The sequence below is a fragment of the Pogona vitticeps genome, chromosome 5 (assembly GCF_051106095.1).
Source record: "Pogona vitticeps strain Pit_001003342236 chromosome 5, PviZW2.1, whole genome shotgun sequence".
NCBI lineage: Eukaryota > Metazoa > Chordata > Lepidosauria > Squamata > Agamidae > Pogona > Pogona vitticeps.
In genome coordinates, this window is record NC_135787.1 from 171,715,798 (window position 1) to 171,738,326 (window position 22,529).

At 38.5% G+C, this 22,529-nt stretch overlaps 1 protein-coding gene across 1 annotated transcript in view; it reads left to right on the plus strand.

Annotated features, from left to right (window-relative positions):
• STAB2 (stabilin 2) overlaps positions 1 to 22,224 on the plus strand; it is a 101,487-nt gene extending 79,263 nt beyond the window's left edge. Inside the window, exons 55-69 of the mRNA XM_020804396.3 lie at positions 245 to 368; positions 2,233 to 2,382; positions 4,316 to 4,420; positions 5,216 to 5,323; positions 7,867 to 8,060; positions 9,614 to 9,755; positions 10,662 to 10,795; positions 12,051 to 12,216; positions 13,939 to 14,045; positions 14,264 to 14,383; positions 15,276 to 15,434; positions 17,688 to 17,798; positions 18,701 to 18,826; positions 20,348 to 20,458; positions 20,714 to 22,224. Of these exons, the coding sequence (XP_020660055.3) occupies positions 245 to 368; positions 2,233 to 2,382; positions 4,316 to 4,420; positions 5,216 to 5,323; positions 7,867 to 8,060; positions 9,614 to 9,755; positions 10,662 to 10,795; positions 12,051 to 12,216; positions 13,939 to 14,045; positions 14,264 to 14,383; positions 15,276 to 15,434; positions 17,688 to 17,798; positions 18,701 to 18,826; positions 20,348 to 20,458; positions 20,714 to 20,764 (1,908 nt within the window). The 3' untranslated portion in view covers positions 20,765 to 22,224. The remainder of the gene's footprint in view (positions 1 to 244; positions 369 to 2,232; positions 2,383 to 4,315; positions 4,421 to 5,215; positions 5,324 to 7,866; positions 8,061 to 9,613; positions 9,756 to 10,661; positions 10,796 to 12,050; positions 12,217 to 13,938; positions 14,046 to 14,263; positions 14,384 to 15,275; positions 15,435 to 17,687; positions 17,799 to 18,700; positions 18,827 to 20,347; positions 20,459 to 20,713) is intronic.
• Positions 22,225 to 22,529: the final 305 nt, after the last annotated feature.

Below are 22,529 nucleotides of genomic sequence, written 5' to 3' on the forward strand. Positions count from 1 at the left end.
CTCTTTTCAACAAACAGCCAGATACACCTTCTCCACTGTTCTGTCCCCTTATCCCGCTCTGAGTAATTTGGGAGGAAAGGGAGATAAGGGAAGATGAGAAGATGATGCTCAAGCACCTATGGGTGTTTTGTGCACATTAGTGCACTGTGTGTGGATCCCTAAGCTGTATGTTATGTGTGTATGTTAAATATTTTTTAAAAGATAATTGATTGTGTTTTTTTTGTTTGTTGTGAAAATTGTAAAGGGGGACATTCAGCGATGTACTTATGTGATCAGCCGCAGGATCGTGTCAGGCTGTCGGAAGGCTTGTGCTATGGTGGTGAGGGTGCCACAGTGCTGCAAGGGATATTTTGGGAATGAATGTCAGGGTAAGACTTTCTGCTTTTTTAAACATTTCAGAAGCTTTGGGGGAAGGATTTCCTATATATGTTTGCATCAATAAGGCTAGCAGGGAAGGGATGACATGCAGAGCCGGAAGATGGCTCAGAGAGAAAACAGGGGCCACCATTTCAGTCAAATTGAGTTATCTCAACTGCAATAATAGAAAAACAAAGCAACTTCGCTTTCTAATATGTTTGAAGTTCTTTCAGTCTTTTCAATTACTTTAAAATTTAAATTATCAGAAGCAAACCAACATGAATGTTCAGTTTTTTGCCCTCTACTGGCCAAATTCAAAAGCTATTCCCAGAATGGAAAGAACCAGGTTATCACTAAGGATAATTTTCTAGTCCTTGACCAAAAAGGTTATGTCCTGGGACTTGGGCAGTATGTCAAAAAAATAAAATAAATTTTGCCACAGCTGCAAAATGTTTCACTCCTCCATAAGAGCAAACAGATTAGTGTTTTTTTCACTAGCAGCAGCATTGGCAGAAAAGTAGTTGAACTTATAAGAAAAAACACTCCCGCACACAAAAAGTCCGAATTGCAAAAAACCCTCATGATCTCTTCTAGCAGGGATGAAACTTCAACATTTCTCAGTCTCACTTGCAAGACCAAAGGTTTACATTCCTAGTTATAACTGCCTGGTACATATGTGTTAAAAATGCGGAAGGCCTCAGAGGAACAATGTGGTAATCATAATTCATCACTAACATGGTAGAATACACAGGGATTCAAACTCAGATTTTTAAGAATTAGGCCCTGAAGGCCCTATGCCTGTATGGGCAAATCTGTGAGTTTTCGTTTCTACCACATTCAACCTTTTTTTTTTTTACTATTAATTTTTCTTTTTGCAATATGATAAAATTTGCAAATTTTGGGAAAATCTTTTTTTAAAACAAGCAGAAATGAAATCCTTACACCAGAGCACAGAGTGCTGTCCTCTGAAGATGCTGGCAACAGAGACTGGTGAAACGTTAGGAAGAACAACCTTCAGAACATGGCCAAAGAGCCCGAAAAACCCACAACAACCATTAGATCCCAGCCGTGAAAGCCTTCGCGAATACCTTACAGCATGCTTTAAAAAGAACTTTAACACTGGAGAGCTAATCTCAGGACACTTGCATAATTTCTATTTCACCCTCAGAAAGGCTAGCATAACAATCAATTGTCACATCATTGAGGCACGTGGTAGTTTTTTCTTTATATGGAAAGTTATTGCTCGTGTTTTACTCTTCCCATCAAGGCCTTTTGTAAGTCAGCTTTGTAGTGGTTTGTTATGTTTCAGAAACCTGAAATGTGACACATAATGTAACTTTGCTATTAACTGGGGGTAGCCACATGAAATGGAGAAGGGTCCTGTATCTTTCATGTTTATGTGGAAAGGGGAATTTCTGCTAACTGAAAAGCCACACCTATTGGATTTTGTCCTTCCACACAATCAACAATGGTACAGAAAATCTGCCCTCCCTACTTGTAGGACCTAGTAGAAGTTCAAAGATATGGTTTACCCTATATATAAATAGCTAATTCCTTCTCTGAGTGCCTCTCACTGGGTGTGGGTAGGTGGGTGGAATGGAATGAAATATCTTGGAGATTACATGGGTGGCTGAGATCCAAACCATGAACTGGAGCACTAATGTTATGATCCTGAGTTTCTTAACCTATGCATGATAGTGCTTGATGCTACTAGGGATCTTCTGCCTAGGAAAACTATTGCCGTAGTTCAACGTGCGTAAAACAGATCTTTCTGTGGACCTTGGGTTCCTTGCCCAAGAAATGTGATAAAATATCCAACTTGGAAGCTGTTCATGTAGAAACTGACTTAACTCACTGCCTTTTACTACTTTCTAGCATGCCCAGGAGGACCAGAAGCTCCATGTAATAACCATGGTCCCTGTGATGAAGGATATGCTGGTACAGGACAATGTACTTGTAATAGTGGCTTCAATGGGACTTCATGTGAACTCTGCCTGCCTGGAAGATATGGCTTGGATTGCAAGTGTATGTTTGTTTGGTTTTTTGTATTTGTAATTCTATTAGATAAATGCCCTTCTGTAAGCACATTGTCAGTGAGAGTTTGCATATTTTACTGGATACCAAATGTCTGACCTGCATCCCATTGACGTGACATCAGACCTTCTACTTCAGTCATTCATGATCCCAGGAGATGTCTTCAAGTACATGATGCAGCAGCTTTGCTAACAGATCAAGGTTTGCTCAGTCCCTGAAGACCTGATGAGGAAAGGCTGAAAGAACTAGGCAAGTTTAGCCTTGAGAAAAGAAGACTGTGGGGGTGATATGATAGCACTTTTCAAATATTTGAAAGGTTGTCATACAGAGGAAGGGCAAGATCTGTTCTAGATCATCCCAGAGTGCAGGACATGCAACAATGGGCTTGTTAAAGGAAGCCAGATTTCGATTGAATATCAGGAAAAACTTCCTCACTGTTAGACCAGTATGACAGTGGAATCAGTTACCTTGGGAGTTGGTGAGTGCTCCAACACTGGAGGCATCCAAGAAAAACTTAGATAATCACCTGGCAGATATGCTTTGATTGTATTCCTGCACTGAGCAGGGGGTTGGACTTGATGACCTTGTAGGCTCCTTTCAACTTCACTTTTCTATGATTCTATGAAAGAATGACTTTGATTGCATGAAAAGTTGTCACTTCAATGCCGTCACTTTCCATGTGTGTAAAGTGATGAGTGATGAAGGCAGAACTAAATACAGTGGTGCCTCGCAAGACAATGTTAATTTGTTCCGTGAAAAACGTCGTCTTGTGAAAACATCGTCTTGCATAACACAGTTCCCTTTGGAATGAATTGCAATCTAATTAATGCATTCCAATGGGAAAAAATCATATTGTGAAAATCATCCGTAGAAAACATCATCTTGCAAAATGCAGTTCCCCATTGGAATGCATTGAAATCTATTTAATGTGTTCCAATGGGGAAAAATCGTCGTCTTGCGAAAATCGTCCATAGAAAACATTGTCTTGTGAAGCGCCACAGTGATTACAAAAACCAGTCGTCTTGCAGATTAATTGTCCTGCGAGGCAATCGTCTTGCGAGACGCCACTGTATTCCTTTGCTTGAGTGTTGATTAATGAGTGTTAATTAAAGTTGAGTGGGATAGTAATGTATAAATAAGCAATTTTTTCTCTATCACTTTTCCCTATTTGTATATCAGATGAATCATTTGGAACAGATTTTTGTGAGAACTACTGTAAAGGGTAATGTGAGAACCACTTGTAAAGCTATCTGTATTCCTATAGTATTCTTTGCTTTGAAGCCTCTGACATTCTTGCAGAAATTCCTTTCCCAGTCCGTCTCTGAATTCTAAAGAATTAGAATTTTGATCAGAACAAAGTTTTAATGCTTCATTTAGACTCATACCATGGCCCCAGGATAGCTTACAGTTGGTACCATACCAACCATGTTTTCTAAAACCATTCACCTACCCCATGCAAGCCAAAACATGTTGCTAACATGTCTACTTTGGCCCTCAAACAGGCAGTAGCTATAGTTCCTCACATTAAATAGTATTAAATAAAATGTTCTGTTTTCATCATCTGTGGGCTGCCTTGGGTCTCTTGACAGGCAACTCAGAAATGAAGTGAAATGAAATGAATAAATAATCAGTTTCAACCCAGTATAAGTAAGCTTAAATTTAGATGTGTAGCAGCAGGCAGATTATAATAGACATTGTTAACCTATGTAACATAACCTGCTTAGTTCTGCTGGCCTATAGGAACAGATCTTCTTCACATACCTAATATTCAAGGGTTTCAACTTCCTTTCTAATTTTTAAGAGCCACAGAAAGATGTCTTTCTGAAAACCCTAATAAGGTTTATAGCATAGTATGTAAGCTTTTGAATTGTACAGAACTCTTCCTTCTAATTATTCTAATAATTCAACAATATTTGGATTTCAGCCTGTGAGTGCACAGAGCATGGACAGTGTGATGAAGGCATTTCTGGATCAGGACAATGTTTCTGTGAAACTGGATGGACGGGACGACTCTGTGAAACCAAACTTGGTCAGGTTATATTTAGCTTAAAGAAAGGGGAAAAGACTGTATGAATGCAGAACACATTTCACTCATAAATGGAATTATATCTGTGTTGGCACAGAATAAATGCCAAAGTCCATTTGGAGGTGATGCCTCTATAGGCCAATCACAACTGTGCTAAAAGTATGCAAAGGCACAGAAAAACGTGCACCCATTTCAGCTTAGTTTAGCTTTATTAGGTGAGATGTTAAAAGGAAGGGCCAGTATCCTACTGTTAATCCAAACAAAGAATAGATGAAATCCATCAATTTCTGAAGGATAATACAATGCTTATTTAAATCCCATTGAGTTAATGGGTCTACTCAACTTTAAACCAACAATAGGATACTGGCCAAGTAGTGTGGCAAGGAGACAGGAAATGGAAAGTGGGGGAAATCTGATTTTAGGTCCTTCCTTACCTGCATGATGTTCCAAGGTGTGATGGAGATGTTGTGGCAGATGAAAGAATGGGTCTCACCAGTTGATGAAATGAAATAAGGTTTCATTTGGGTCAGGTCATAGGCTCATTGAGGACCAGAAGGTTAGAAACTTGATCCTCCACATTAAATAATACAAGTCTATGACTCTCATAAAGCATGCCTTGTACCAACCAAGCTTGCCTGCTCCCCTGGATGGGTGGGAGAATACTATTCTACCCATGATAATGAAGTCCAGTTGATGTCTGAGAACAGAATAGAAACACTTGTATTTATTTTGTTTATTTAATGTTGAAATGGTTAGATATTCTTGAATGTGCATTGTTGATTTTAATTTTCTTGACAGCTTCGGTCCCAGTGTGTTCGCCCAACTGTTCTGTTAATGCAGTGTGCAAAGAACATAATACCTGTCAATGTAAGCCATATTATAGCGGAGATGGAATCACATGTACAGGTAAATTACCTTAAACTGCCAGTGCATTTTAAGGACTGTATTTGTAGTCCTTAACATTCTCTCATACACATTGATCCATTCAGTGTATTTATATTTTTATCTGACCTTGAGTTCAAGGTGAGACACATAGCTTTTCTCCTTCTCCCCTCTATATCCTCACAGTGACCTAGTGAGTTATGTCAGGCTAAATGAGGGTTACTGCTTCAAGGTCACCCCATACATTTCTTGGTTTAGTGAGATCTTGAACTTCTCTCTCCCAAGTTTCAGGCTAGCATGCTGGCTCAGGCACTTGCTTGCTAAGGAGTAGGACTCAAAGCTATCCAAAATAAACTTCCAAAGAAGAGACCTTTGGAGACAGGGGAAAGATATATGCAGACTCACACACTCATCTGTTTCCAGAACTGAAGAAACACACTGAATCTATGTGGCATGTCAGTTTCAAGAAGCCCCATAACATTACTCAAAATGTGTGTTATTCTAATGGCTATGCAAAATTTGCAATTTTGGTATCTATTTAAATAGGTTTTAAATAGAATTTAAACATTAAACTGAAAAATTAAATAAATAAATAAAAGCTACCCTGTTTCCCCTAAAATAAGACCTAACCTGAAAATAAGCCCTAGTATGATTTTTCAGGATGCTCTCAATATAAGCCCAACCCCAAAAATAAGCCCCCATTTCAGTGAAACTCCATCCTCCACCAATGTGCAGCAACCTGAAGAAGATGACATGACTGTATTTGAATAAATATAGATTGTTGTACATGAAAAATATAAATCCCCTGAAAATAAGCCCTAATGCATTTTTGGAGCAAAAATTAATACTGTATAAGACCCTGTCTTGTTTTCAGGAAAACATAGTATCTATCTATCTATCTATCTATCTATCTATCTATCTATCTATCTATCTATCTATCTATCTATCTATCTATCTATCTATCTATCTATCTATCTATCTATCTATCTGTCTGTCTGTCTGTCTGTCTGTCTGTCTGTCTGTCTGTCTGTCTGTCTGTCTGTCAGCTTCTTCATAGGCTGAGGTTCTCAACTGTAGTTTTTTCACCTGTGCATAAATCCAGCACTTTCTAAGTGGATAGTTCTTACATGATATTTGGATAGTTCATGATGTAATAATACACGGAGTTATGTGTAAGTTTATAAACACTCTGCCCAAAGGCAGTACACATTTTGGACTTGAGTATTATTAACAGAACCTGTGGATTTACATTAGCAGCACTTATCATGCAAAAGGGACCCACAAGTCAAAGCATCAGATTTTGCTTATAGATACCTTATCTAATAAAGTGCAAAAGGGGAAGTGGGAGCCACATTTGCGCATCTTTATATAGTACAGCAATATTCAAGCAAGACATGGGATGAAAGCCTTCCGTCACTTTCAGACACCTCTGGGTCAGATTTGGATGAGGCTTTGTAATGTTTTGCAATGTTTTGTAGCAGTGCCTCAGAACACTGATGTGATAATGAACACAGCCAATTGAGCTAAGTCCAGCTATCCATTTTAGCTTTGACCTTTCAGTTCTGGCCTTTAGCTTAATGAAGAATGTAATCACTAAAGCGCTCCTATTCCAAAGCTTGTCAAGTAGTACTGGTGGGGAATCTAAAGCACAGGAAGGGCAGAGTTGTATGCAAGACAAGAGAGAACTAAACTAAGGTGGAATGCAGACTGGTCATTTGTTTTTGTCTCCAGGGGCAGAAAACCCAGCTGTCAGAACTGCCCACCTCATTCCATTATTAGTATTATTTTGGATCAAACTGTCAGTAGCATTTTGTATTGCTAAAAATATTTGCACTATTGACTGGTCGAGTCTTCTACATCTACACCTCGGAGGTATCACCAACACTTTCAGTGTTTTAAAAGGCATTTTCAGAAGTATTTAATTTTGTTATGGACCAATAACATATCACTATAATTTTTTAAAAAAATAATTAAACTACCTCACACAGTTTTTATCTACCAAAGTCTCCCTATGGGGAGAAAGGTGGCATATAGATCATTGAAAGAAAGAAAGGAAGAAAGAAAGAAATAGTAATAGTAAATGTACTATTTATTAAGCACATTATAGACAAGTTATCTAGACACCAAACGGGCATGGATATTCATTCATTCATTCATTCATTCATTCATTCATTCATTCATTCATTTATACCCCGCCTATCTGGTCAATATGACCCTCCTTTTCATAGTACTCTGGAACTATATATCTTGCCCAAAGCCACACAGGTGGCAAGCCATGGAACTCCATCAGGATTTGACTCTTTCCTAGATGGCACAGTAGGGATTGAACATTCTGGCCCTTGGCTCTGCAGCCATGCACCCCAGCCCACTGAGATAAAGCCCCAACAGAAAAAGACAGCATTGTACAATAAATATGCAATGTGGAATAGCTGCAGAAGACCAACCCCATGTGCTTATGTTCTGCATAATGACCACTAAGTCTCATTTTCATTACATTATATTTAAAGATATGAAACCTTTCAGTAATCATATTGTTTCTTTGTGGGATTTTTGTTTTTCCTTTGCAGCTGAGAACCTTTGTAAGAAAAACAATGGTGGCTGTCATAAGAATGCAAAATGTATACAAACAGGTGTGAAGATCAATTGCACATGTCAGAAAGGGTACACAGGAGATGGCCACGCCTGCATTGCTGTCAACCCTTGTGCTGATGGACTCAATGGTGGATGTGATGAACATGCTACCTGTACAATGACAGGGCCTGTAAGTGTTGTGTTTTTCACTACTTAGACACCAGTTCCCTGGAGGATATATGGAGGATGTTATTCCAATGGCATCTATCCTCACTTGTAAGTGAACAGATGCTACATAACTGAGAGAGAGCAGGGGGAAAACAAAGATGCATTGGAAAACCGACCTTCTTGGCCATTTTCACCAGCTATTCAGGCTGCACAGCCCACATACTTCTTATTTTACTAAAGTACTTGAGCCACACCTTTTAATACATTTGATCTACAACATGTCTGGGGAACCTTTGGCCATCTGGGTGTTGTTGAATTAAACTACCACAATGTAACACAACTAGTCTCCCCTGATTTTGGAAGTGTAGCAGGGTTAGACCTAGTTGGCAGCTGGCTAGAACAGTAATTAATACCAGATCACCAGACAGAGAAATGAACTTTGCTTTAAACCCCAGAGAGATGCTCCCAGCCCGAGTTGACAATACTGGGCTTTATGACCCAGTGTCCTCAATATAAGGCTGCTCCCCTTGTTTCTATCTTCCTAATGTTCATGATGTCTCATTAGTAGCCATAATGGCTTTGGCTGATGGGAGTTGAAATCTAGCAGCATGTGGCAGATCAAAGATGCCCCACATCTGGTTTACAGGGTGTCTTACACATTTATCTTGAAAAATATGTTACAAGTATCTCCTTCTGCTGGGCAGCTGTAATAGAAAATTATAGCATTCTGGATTGAAAGTGTGTGTGTGTGTGTGTGATTGAAATTGTGTTTGTGTGTGTTCTGCAGGAAATGGAAATGCTGAAATTTTTTGCTACCTTTTAAATACAATCCATGTGAATGCTCAATTGAGTGATCATTTATTTGGTAGTTATGTGTGATCCTGGTAAACATTAAAACTTTATATTTATCCATATGAATGTAAGCCTTGACATTTGTTCTGACTAAAAATGAATAATATGATTGACATGCTCAGTTCCAATTTCCAAAATGCCTTAGTGTGCAAAACATTGTTTAGTCACCATCACAGTAAGTTCCTTATGCTGTTATTTAGACCACAGTCAACAGAGGTAGCAGGTATACAATAGTCCATGTACTCATTTGCAAAGTTTTCTTGACCCGGTAGAATAACATTTATGTTAATTCCTAGAATATACATACCTTCCATATAAGATCTCTTCCTTAACTTACTTAGACCCCATATGCATATTTATTGATTGATTTATTCAGTCAGTCAGTCAGTCAGTTATTCACTGACACACATTAAAGTGAAATACTGTAGACCAGTTTCATTTTATAAAACTGCTATGGGCACACATGTACATCGTAATGGTACCCTGAATAATAATTATTTCCTTTGGATTGTTGCACATTTATCCTCTTGTGACCTAGACTTTCAGAAGGAGACTATGGCTGCTACCTAGTCACATTATTAGGGCTTCCTGTTAGTCGTGAGAACTTGAAGCCTGACAGACAGACTTTAAATGGATGTTATTCTGAATGTTATGAAATGCATCTCAATATTGGCATGCTTCTGTACTTTGTCCATTTAGCTGTACTGAAAATTTTCTTTCTAGGATAAGCGTAAGTGTGAATGCCATGATAACTATATTGGTGATGGAATTAACTGTGAGGTGGAAAAGCTACCTGTGGACAGATGTTCGCAGAACAACGGGCAATGCCATGCTGACGCTAACTGTGCTGATCTTCATTTCCAAGGTCAGTACTTCAGAAACAGATGCACAGTTATAGTGATTATGAAGAGCAAAAAAGGAAGGGATGTGCGATTTCAGCCTTGTATGCAGATTTTTCAAAAAATTGTGGCAGCTCTACACTGTTCTAAATTACTTTGGTCACTTAGAGCTCCCCTCAGACTAAGACAGCTCAGGAGGAGGCAAGATTGCTTCCTGTGCCCACTAGATGTTATCAGAGGTCTTGGTGAGGGCAAGAAAGACTTTAATTTGGAAAAATTCTAGTATGAGGGGTCTTAGCTGGGCTAAGCACTCAAGGACTGAACTTGGTCCATAGGGGGCACATATAGGTTGCAGGTTGTACAACTCGCTCCTTGCAGTAAAGTACCAGAGTATCACCTTGTTAACTCTTGAAAACATGACTGAGGAAACCATAAGGGGCCCGATCTGATTACTTCTACTGTTCCTTCCAGATTGTGAAGCAACAGGTGGCCATCTATATGCTACCTGATCCAAGATAAAAAATATTCATAAAATATTTACAGAATCTGTGTGTCATCAAAAACAGTGAAAATGTTTCATCACATCTTCAGCAACTGGTTTGCTGCCTGAGATAAGGAAAAAACTGATGCCCCCTCCCAGTCTCTGCAGAACAGCTTGGATTCGCATAGTTGAATTGTTTGTTTGTTTGCTTTGAGAACCAGAAATAGAACAGTGTCCTTCACTGCAGCCACTAGCCTAGCCTAAAAGGCCCAGGACAGGCCAATATAGTACACAGCTCTCCTTGCAGCACCTTGTTGCTATCTCTCCGCACCCGCTATCTGAGACAACAGCCTCTGTCTCATGGTGACTTCATTTAAAATCATTCCTTCCTCCCAACTTTCTATGAATCACCAGGTCACTTCTAAAAATGGTTGCTCTTTTGTCCTTGCAGATCTTACTGTAGGCGTTTTTCATGTTCGTTCTCCAAAAGGACAGTACAAGTTGACTTTCCAGCAAGCAAATCAGACCTGCGCAGATGAAGGAGCAACAATAGCTACATACAATCAGCTCTTATATGCTCAGAAGGTAATGTGATCGCTTCTTATTGTGCACAAAAGAGATCTTGCATTGGAAGCAATATTACGTGTGACTCGAAATTTGAACACTGAGGCTTAGGTGCTTAAAAGATAGGTTTAAAGTACAAGCACCACTATGTAATTTGCTTAGTGCAAAGTAAGAGAAATTCCTAACAAAAATATAAATGCATAATACTTTCAATTGTTTATTGCCACAACCTATAAAAGATTTTACACATATTTTGGCCTCCTCTCTCCAGTCCAGGACACATCTAAGTCAGCCTATCACTATGCACCAGTCCAGATAAGTTATGAATCAGTTTTACCCACTCCAGTAAATGCACAAGCTTGCAGCAAGAGAACTTTACATTAGTACATTTTTGGCTCTGTTGCATTAAATACATTCATGGCTCAGGAAGTGAGTCTGACCCATTCTATGGCTGGGCATATGAAACACGTAGATAGGCTCCTCAAAGCCTCAGTGGTATGAACAGTGTGTTGCACCGTGCTATTGTGGATATAGGATTGTTTGCTTTGCAAATGAAGCAGTTATTTGTGCTTGCTTACCAAATTCTTCTCCTGGCTTGCAATCTACAGCTTGGATAGACAGGATGTCCATGAGATCCTAGAAGATTCTTTCCCAAATAACACGTTCCCATATGCAGCAATGCAGTGCTCTATCGGCAGCAAAAGCTAACACTCTGCCTAGCATCTGGGGATTGGCCTGGACTGTCTACCAGTGCTAGCTTAATGACACTGCTTGTACTTTTACAGAAATTTTAAAGATTCTTCTTGGTTTTTAGTCTGTGGGCAATATAATGTCAGGTCATCTTATCAGGTCATATATGAAACCTAGCAGAAAACCAGTATTTCACAAAGGTTATAGACTGGGTTTCTCCTCCTCATCTTTACAGTCTATAAAGCTCTTCACTGCACTGAACTAAAGCTGATTGTATCATTAAGCAAAGTGAATTGGGCTCCTCAGATATAAAATCTTTGATGTCATGAAAGTTAAGGAAATTATTAGTAATTTATTTTGTTATTGTTGCATTTGCCAAGGGTAGAAAGAGGTACTTATGTGATTGCCTGCCTCAAGTCCTAAAACAACTTGTTGTTTATTTACTATCCATTTTGAGTGGGCTGTGGTTATTTTGCTGTGCCTCAGACAATAAGGTGCCTTGAAACAATCTCTTTCCAGTCAAAAACCACTACTGTACCTGCTTTCCTTTTGTACTTTCAATATATTATTTATATGCCAATCACAGGCAATGTATCATCTGTGTTCTGCTGGCTGGCTGGCTAATGGAAGGGTAGGCTATCCAACGGCCTTCTCTGCCCCGAAATGTGGTGGGGGAGCTGTCGGGATTATTGACTATGGGGTCCGAGACAACGTGAGTGAAACCTGGGACGTCTTCTGTTACAGAGTCAAAGGTAGAAATTCTTTAATTCAGTGTTATTAGATAAAAACACAGTTCATTTCCTACTAGATTTGAGTTGTCACATGAGCAGATTTTGGAAAACATGTCTTTTTGGACTACAGCTTCCAGAAATCCACAGCTGACATGTTCTCTGGGGGTACAGGTAAATTTAACTTTTCTGAGCTCTGCAGAACGGTTGCCATCTTGGCAGACCCATTTTTGAGATTGCCCTCAAGAGTTGTAAGTATTGCAGAAAATGATGGAAGTGAATGGAATGAGATTGTGTCATTTCCCACTTGTTGACACATCCTATTGCCTCCTCCCCTACATTCACATGTCTGAACAAAATGTGAGGCTGAGGAAAAGTCCCATTAATTGCCTGTGTCACTATCACAAGAGCTCAAGAGCTGCTGGATGAGGTGAATCACTGTACTATAGGCAACCAGCTCTTTTTTTAAAAAAAAAACCCTCTATAATTACTACATACACATTGGACTCATGCCCCCTTCACCCTTTAGACTAGGTGGTCAGAAGTATCAAGTTACACCCCTTTTCACCCCATACCTCTCAAAAACACATTGATTGTTTTGCTAGCATATAGCCTTTCCCCTTCAAAAAAACATGCTTCAAGTATGAATTCCTTACATCTTTAAAATCATTAGACTTTACAATTCCTCTTCTTATTTTCATTTCACATGTTAACTTATCATTGATTGCTAAGCTCCACATTTATTTATACCAGTCTTCAAGATTTAGTTTAATTTGTTTGTCACTTTAATTTCTTTGTCACTTTCCCAATTCTTTGCAAATATTAATCTTGCTACTGTAACCATTATAACAATTAACTCTTTCTGTTCTTTTTTAATATGATCATTCTGAATTATATTTAGGAGAGCAATAATTGGTGATATCTGAATAGCATATCAAATAATTTATCTAATTTCTTTAAAAACCAATGCCCATTCTTTCTTTCTTATTTCACATGTCCACCACATATGTATATAGGTCCCCTTTTCCATCTCTAGTATTGAGATGTTTTTATTTATTATATTAAATCTCACTGGAGTAAAATACCATCTCCATGCTACCTTATAACATTTTTCTTAGGCAACCAGTTCTCAGTGAAGTATTTTTAGGCTGTGGATTGGCCATGCCCCCACATGCTAGGTGCTGGATCTTTCAGGACAAGAAGGGATCTTTTGAGCCTTGCTTGCTTGAGTTCTGGTGTATTCTTATATCCATGGTTCTTCTTCAGTCCTGTCCTTTGATGGTTCCTGAGCAGGCAGGACTTTTGGCATAAGATGCCCCCTAGTTTGGTCTAAAGGCTGTTGGAGGAGGCTGTAGACCAAAGCAGGGGGTCATGTGGCTGGTTCCAGTGCTCCGAGGTCATTTCAGACCAGGGACGGGAATAATTTGTTCACATTCTAATGCAATATATGTACATAATTTCACATTTTTTAAAAAAAGTTTATACTGAATTTTTATTATCCTCCAAAGTTTGCAGTTTAAATAACCGGAGTTATCTGATTAAAATATCATGTGCTACACATTAATTTACAATATGACATACTGTCAAATGTTAGTGGATACCACTGAGCAATGATTACCCTTTCAAAATAGGCTCTTGTGATTTTAAAACAACATTGCTTTTTACAGTTGCAGGCATTGCAAGGATAGATATCTGTCCACTGCTTGGTTTATTGTCTAAAATATACTCTTTTAAAACATCTTACAGATGTCAACTGCACCTGTAAAACTGGTTATGTGGGTAACGGATTTATATGTAGTGGGAACCTGCTTCAAGTCATTGTTTCTTTCCCAACACTTGAAAACTTTGTCTCGGTAAGTAACAGAAAGACACAATTTTATTTTTTTAAAAAAACATAGTCTGCATCCTTCCAACAACATCTGGAGATCCACATTCTCCACCTCCACATGTCTGACTTCATGAGACAGCCAACGAACCATGTTCACTATATGTTTTGGAGTTTCTTAGGAGAACAAGGCATTATTCACTTTCATAATATCATTTCACGACAGTAAATCCTGTCTCTTCACAGAAGGTCCAGCTTTATTCAAATACCTCAAGAAAAGGCCAGGAGTTCCTTAAATACCTCACAAATTTATCCATTAATGCAACACTGTTTGTACCAAACAATGATGGGCTGAAGAAAAATGAGGTAAAGAACAAATACTCTATTATTTATTGCCAATTCTGAAAAAAGACATTGGCAGTAACAAACTATAAGGAATTTGGTTTCTTGTTAACCAGTTTTGTTTTGTTTTGTTTTGTTTTGGCTAATGGGTTTGAATTGAGGTTACATTTCAAAAGTAATGTAGGTGGTGGTTCTGCCAACATAGGAATCAGGAAGGCTGACAAGAAAGGAATGTAGTCCTCTAGCTGTTGAGGTTTTCCTCCCTTCTTCTGCTGCATAAATTCCTTCACTTTGGCCTTAAACTTCACCTCTGTCTTACCTTCACTATGTACCATGCAATCTTTATTTTCTCCTGCTGAGTTTGTTTCTGTGTTATTTAATATTCAGTCACCAATAGTCTCTGTGACTGCCTCATCTGAACTACATGCTTTTGGGCTCTTCCAACTGGCTGCTTGAAGGCCATTCACTTCTATGGGAAAACACATTCTGCACTTAGGGACAGTTTTGTGGAAGGAGAGAACCCAGCCTGCATCTCCAATACTGCATCATCTGGTGTCTTGTGGATACCCAGTGCTTGTTAAGCCGGGCATCATGATCCCCTTTGTATACTTCCCCACAAGAAGAAATTATTCTGGAAAAAGAATGCTGGGGTGTGTTTTTTTGTTGTTTTTTTTTAAAGTAGCGGATGAGGTCTCTTAAGGTTTCTTAATCTCCCACCCTCTTAGCATTTTGGTTCTGCCATGTATTTTGTGGAAAACTTTGGGATCAAGAAAACGTTTTAAAGATTGACTGTTCAAAACTGGGTTGCATAATAGGATTACTGCTAATGCACATTATCTAGAAAAATCTTTATGAAACATGTTAATTTTGTTAAACAGTACTCCTGTGTGTAATTGAGATTTCTTGCTGCTTTCAGTCACTGTCTGGAAGAGATATTGAGTATCATTTATCTAACATTGGCACATTCTATTATGAAGATATGACCAACGGAACCACTCTTCAAACTAGAATAGGGAAAAGGCTATTAATTACGCACAAGGGAGACCAAGACTACCACGTTTCCTCCATTAAAAAGGTTTGTGATTTGTTCAGAAATGTTTATGTTTACATAGGCAAGTGCCCAACGAATACATATCTATACATGGTGTAGTTGCGTTCCATACCAATTACTACTGATACAACTAAGTTGCTCACATCAGTACTGGTTCACATGATTCTTTCCTCTCAAAAAAGTGGGGGAATCATATGAATAGGACTTCCACGTTTGTTCATATAAAGGAGCTGTTTTAGACATGTTGCTGTTTATATGGGGGTGGGGGAGGGGAGGGCTTTTTGCTGCTCCTTTCCAACATGAATTGAACACTGCCTCAAACAAATCTCTTAGGTGGAACACAACCAGTTTTCCTGTTGCCGATCCCTGGGCACATCTCCGCATTAAAGATTTCAGCTGGGCTGGTGATTATTTCTACTCAAAGAGCCTACAATAGGATTTACTTGGGTTGGAATGTCATAGGATATTCGCAAAACTACCAAGACATTTAAAGCATCATGAAATTGACCTAATCTTATAATGGAGATTATGTTCTATATGCTGATCATAGCACACTTGGGAGCAAATCCTTAAGCTTGATCCACTACTGTTCATCAAGAAATCATCACCATTGTTCCCAAAGGCATAAAGAAACAAAAAATTAGAACATGAAAGCAGAATTCTGGCCAAAAGGTATTATTTTGTTTTCTGAGGTGGTATTAATAATTAGACATCCTTCAGCCTCAAGAGACTATGGTAACATGCTCTGAATAGAGGTCTTGGAGCAGCATCTAGTGTGGCTGAGAAGGCCAATTCGAGAGTGACAATCCCTTCCACACTGAAGACAAATACAATCTGTCCCCTGTCCAGCTCCCTGATTTGGCTGGTTTCGGGACTGCCTCTTTGCCTCGGCCTCTTGGACAAGGGTCTCTTCAAATTGGGAGAGGCCGTGATGCACCACCTGCCTCCAGGCTGAAAGCTCAGATGTCAAGTTTTCCCATCTGTTGAGGTCCATTCCTAAGGCCTTTAGATCCCGCTTACAGATATCCTTGTATTGCAGCTGTGGTCTCCCTCTGGGGCGCTCTCCCTGCACTAATTCTCCATACAGGTGATCTTTTGGAATCTGACCATCAGCCATTCTCATGACATGCCCGGGCCAATGTAGATGTCGTTGTTTCAGTAATGCATACACGCTAAAAATTCCAGCTCGTTCTAGGACTATGAACTTTGTCCTGCCAGAGCAACACATATGGAACATGTTCAACTTCCTCTCCTGCCATGCACAAAGGGTCCAGGACTCACTGCAGAACAGGAGAGTACTCAGGAGACAGGCTATATAGACCTGGATCTTGGTATATGCCATCAGCTTCTTATTAAACAATACTCTCTTTGTGTGTCTAGAGAACATAGTAGCTGAGGTGCTATATTCATGATGTATTCAGATGACACTAATCTTACGTGTGGATTCATTGAGACTCTTGTGCCCTGATGGCCATTGCTCTATTCTTCCTTCTTAAGTTTGACAATAGTAGAAAATGCAGTGCTTCATTTCATAGTAAATGAATGGGAAGGTATTGTTTTGTGCTGTTATGACCAACATGGGTCAGGGGGACTCATCTTTGCTTCCTTCATTTTACATGCCTTTTTTTCCCCCTGAATGGAGAAACCTAGAGTCAGGGATTTCATCTTTGGGATGAGTGCAATACAGTATATATAAGCATTGATCTGTATTACACTAAGGGCGTTTTTTAAAAATGGTCAATACATTGCTATTCATTTGTTCCAAAATATTATTTCAGCTATATTTTACAGGAAATACACGTATCAAATAAGTCAAAATATGGTGGCCTGTAGTTTTCAGTACCATTCCATACAATATAGAAATCCAAAAAGTTCACACACAAATCTCAGAATTTTGGACATTTGGCAGCTTAGATACTTGCAAGTATAATAACAGCAAATGTACCATATCTGGATCAAGTAAATAAAATGACTCATTGAAATGGAAATAATGCAACATTAGCTCCACAGGTGATTATATCTATTTAGAACTAAAATGTAGCTGAAGTAAGCTTCCTTGTAGAAGAGATTAATTCCTTCCTCAGCCAGCTATATCCAGTTTTTCCAGCCAAAGAAGAATATTTCTTGGGCTGATGCCAAACCAGGGGGGTGAATTCTTTAGCAAAGAGTAGAATCATATGAGAAGGATCTAAGCACGAGAAATAAATTCCAGCATTGTTTCAGGGAGAAAGGTCATATAAGGTATTCATCAAGTTATGAGTGTTCTTTTCTTTTAAGACGGAAACAAAATATGTGGATGGAAAAGCTATTCTTGAGTGGGACATTGTTGCTTCTAATGGCGTCATCCATGTAATTGCAGCACCTCTGAAAGCCCCTCCTGTTCCCCCGGTAAGTTTCATGAATGTCAAAATGGCTGACGTTTTTACTCCCTTGTTCACCCACAGGCAACATATCTGTATTATGGGTTTTTTAAGACGTTTAAAAAGTAAAATGCATTCTGCTAATTATCAATGATCACTCACGGCTAACTAAACTAAATGGCAGCTAGTTGGAAGCGCTCTATCTGTATATATGTGTGTGCTCTGTATAAAAGATGCATCTACTGTCATTTCACATATTGGCTCTGCAAGAGCTCTTTTTATGTATACCCATATGAGCCTAAAACCACCAATTTCAAAGATTATTTCATGATATATAACTGAATTGCCTCTAGCTAGAGATCAGTAAATAATCTGTATTTCTGCAATTCAAACCCAGAATCTCCTGAATCCTCATCTCTCACTCAGTCTACACACAAATCAATGTTATTTCCCCAAGGCATACAACTTCTACATAACCTTTCATTTAAAAAAAACCTCTCACACACATACATAAAAATGCATTTATTTTCATATTCAACTTTTTCTAATATAAACATTTTTGCATGTTATGTGCCCTAATACAATTTTTGTGCATAGTTTCCTCTAATATATGCATTACTTCATGCAATTTTTGAGCAAATCACTACTGGAAAATTCAGAGAAGAGTATAAATAGGATAACTGTTTTGATCAACTTATTACTCCAGGAAATGTATTAAGTAGGTTCTGTTTAAAAGGCAGAGCAAAGGAAGTTCTATCCATCCCTAGCTCTACGTTGTAAAAGCTTTAAGAGTTTATCTTATTTGTAAGATAACACATCTTTTATTATTTTTGCTACAAAGGGACTCATCTGGTTATCCCTTTAGAATTCATTTAATTGAACATTTTTATATATATAGCCTACTCATTAGCCTCTATCCTCTCTACTCAGACTCTACATCCTGCAGTTGGAACAGGAATATTCTTTGTACTCCTTCTGGTAGTTGGAATTATTGCTCTTGCTAGTTATTCATACTTCAGATTCAAGCAAGGAACCATTGGCTTCCAACGTTTCAAGGTAGGAAAGAGATGAATTGAGCTTTATAGCTACTATTACCTTAAATGGATTTCTACACCAACAGTATATACAGTGTGACTCAAAATTGGGAAGCTGAAAAGGATGGGCAGGTGTTCTGATTGGTGTCATCAAATGTCCCATTTCTGATTAGACTGGCCCATATTCCTCACCATTGCTGGCTATGATTGATGGAAGTTGCAGCCCAACAATACTGTATCTGGAGTTTTCAACTTTGCCCACCTCCCCCATATATGTCATAACTTTGATTTTGGACTATAGTTACTTGGCTGGGCTAGATATATATTTTTTCCTGCCCATCTAGAAAACTGGAAGCAATTTCAGAAAGAATTCTATTCTAGGATACACAATCACACTCAACTTTTTTCTGGTAAACAGAAATAGATTCAGCACCCTGCAGAAGCTACTTAACTGGAGACAATAGTGGAACAGTATTGTACATTATGGGAAGCATTGCCTTGCTCCACTTCCTTAGAAAGCATTGAGTCTCTAATCCAGTGCTATCCTGTCTCTTATTGCTTTTAATAAAAGACTAAACCATATAATTTCATAATAAACAAGTACATGGCCAGAGTTAATACAATTTTAGCATGCATTCTGTTGAGGCTTGAAAATTGGCAAGAGCTTGCAGTCTACAGAAAAATATTTGTGATCATGTCAATAGCTCTGACCCGAATCCATTTATACTCCCTCTCAATCTCCAAACAGGAACGGCAGGAGAAGGAAATTAAGCATGGCCTTGCCTGTGAGAGATATGTGAGCAAATAGATAGGAAGGAGACCTATCTCTTAAAACTTACACTGAAAATGGAAACATGTAGTAAAGGATGTTAGAGGATGTGTCTTTTTAATCCTTGATGAGAAAGGGTGTCTCGATACACTGAGCGACCCCTTCAAAAAAAAAATGGACAACCATTTTTCGGTACTCTACAGCATTCTGGGGCTGGGGGGGAAACAATCATGCTTTTTTCATTAAAAATGAGTTTTATTTTAAAAATTGTGAATTTTGTTCAGAATCAAAGGGGTTTTTGTGGAGATTTTTTTTAATTCATCAGAAAATTGCTGAAATGTGAAAAACACATTTGACATTCTCATATCACCCTGTGGGAGGGAAATATTTATTTTAGCTTGAAAGGTTGAAGTAAGTGAAGATTTACATCTGTATATGCACATAAAAAGAGCACATTCTTCCACTCCGCTGTTTCCCTTACCCTCCGTGATAATGACATTGGAATTATTCAGACACAGGATACTTCAAACATGAACTCCCTACTTGTGCATAGTCAACATATCCCCAAGCTTAACATCTGTTGCATCATCAGAAAATGTCACAGAATACCAGCCTATGCTTTGTGTAAACTGTAACTTTGATAAGTGGATGAATTAAAAACCATGATTTGAGCTAAAACCATGAGCCTGAAGATTAAAAAAAAAATCTGAATTTCTTAAAGTGTACCAAAAAACCGTAAATATATTTTATTTTTCAAAAAAAAAAAAAAAACAGGGAAAAGATGATATTGATGTAACTGCACTGGACAAGGCCCAGTCTTCAAACATCTCAAATCCTAACTATGAAGATTCAGCAACAGTAGATGCTTCTCGAGATCCAATTTCAGTAAGTTCGATCCATTAGGAACTGTGACTTAGCCATTGTTGGCCCTCCCCTGCAGGGCATTTTTGCCCCACTGCTGTTTTTGCAGGCAGAGGGATAGGTCAAGCCTTCAGAACACATTTGAAAATGTCTGTATCTGTTTACCTTTTGTTCTCCCTTTACCTCTTTTAATTACTACTTTGTACCTTATAATGACAGTATTGTAACTTAATATTCAAAAGCCATATACGCATGCTGAATATAAATTTTAAAACACAGATTTCTGATGAACAGCAGCTGGTGAGCGGTGATCCCAGTGAGGCATTCTGATCCCCTGAAAGGCATCATCAAATACACAAACTGTCAGCTGGAATATAGCATGAAGATACAAGGCAGCGTAAAAATATTTCTGCTTCCAAAAAAGGACCTTTGAAGCTTATGGAAAATTCTTGACCCTGAAGGTGGCTTGGTTTGCTTGGAAACCTCTTTAACCACTTAACTGTAGCATTCTCTCCTTTTCTAAGATCAAAATCTTAAGAAACCATTGTTCACATCCTGCTTGAGGATGTTCCACATGCATCTGTTTGGCCACATGGGGAATAGTGTGATGGAACTTTGTAAACCCAGCAGGGCTCCTCTTAAGCTTCTGCAGGATTGACTTCTGCTTTCTTACCTCATGGTGTGTTGCCTAGATGGGTGGGCAGTGAGTAATCTTCTCTAAAGTTCTCATATACTATAGAAGCAGCTGGTGCTACACCATTTTAGCAAAATATTGTTTATTTCAAGATGACCCACGATGATTGGCTTGATCCAGAACTGGCATTGTAGAGACCAGACGTAACATTTCTACTTAAAAACACAAACATCCTGAGTGTAAGGTATTAGTAGAACAGATCAGGCATATGGATGCATTGCAATCGTCTAATGTTACAGGGATGCATGTGCATGCCTTTTTACCAGAAAAGCAATAAAATTGCAACAAAATGATACTGAAAAACATACCTGTCTACTAGGCAACAGACTAGTAAAGATGTGGTGCCACTACAACAAACAAGTGTGCATTCAAGCAGACGTTACATGAACGTATTTTAAACTAAGATTTCTTTGAAAGGAACTCTCAGGTTCATACAAAAACATCTTAGGGCTTGCTAATAAGCCTTAAGTTAATCAGTGATACCTCTGGAGAGAAACATTAACAATTTCCCTCAAGTTTGTAATTTCCTAAGTGGTTATAGTCCAGGGGGCACTCAGTTGCAAATCTTCTCATTCCGATCCTAGCCATTCATAAGAAACTAATTGATATGTACTGCTCCCATTCTTCTTGCAGTCCTTTTGCAATTGTCCTTATGAGGAAACCACCAACTGTAAGCTTGCTTTACATGTTTCCCATCATTTCCTTTCAAATACATATTGCTTATTTGCTCTAAGGCACGTTGCTCTGTTCTTGATCACTCAGAGTGCAGGACATGTAATATTGGGCTCAAGCTACAGGAAGCCAAATTAAAGCTGAATATCAGGGGAAAAAACACTTAACTGTTAGAGCAGTACAACAATGGAACCAATTACCTCAGAAGGTGGTGAGCACTCCAGTGCTGGATGCATTCAAGAGAAAATTGGACAACCATCCGTCAGATCTGCTTTGATTTGGATTCCTGCATTGATTAAGGGGTTGGACTCAGTGGGCCCCTTCACAACTCAATTATTCTATGATATGATTCTATTTCCACTATAAGAATTTGGTTCCAATAATGTTGACTTATTAAAAAACAAAATAAAACCAACCAACCTTGTGTTATGACTTCCACCTGAGTTAAAATACTAATGTGACATGACATTTATTGGTATGTAGGTTAACAACACTGTATCACTATACAGTCATCTTTCTGAGTACAAAAATGCTTGTTTTATGAGAAGTTTCATCCGATGTACCAGAGTCTCAATTTGGGCCTTTCAATTTGTCAAGAAAGAAACCAACCAATTCATTTATGTTGTTCAAATAAACTACCCTGCCAAAAAGTCCACTGGCACAATACTGAGGAAATTACAAGGGGCAAATATCTCAACTCAGAAGTGAATATATTTGTTTAAAGTTACA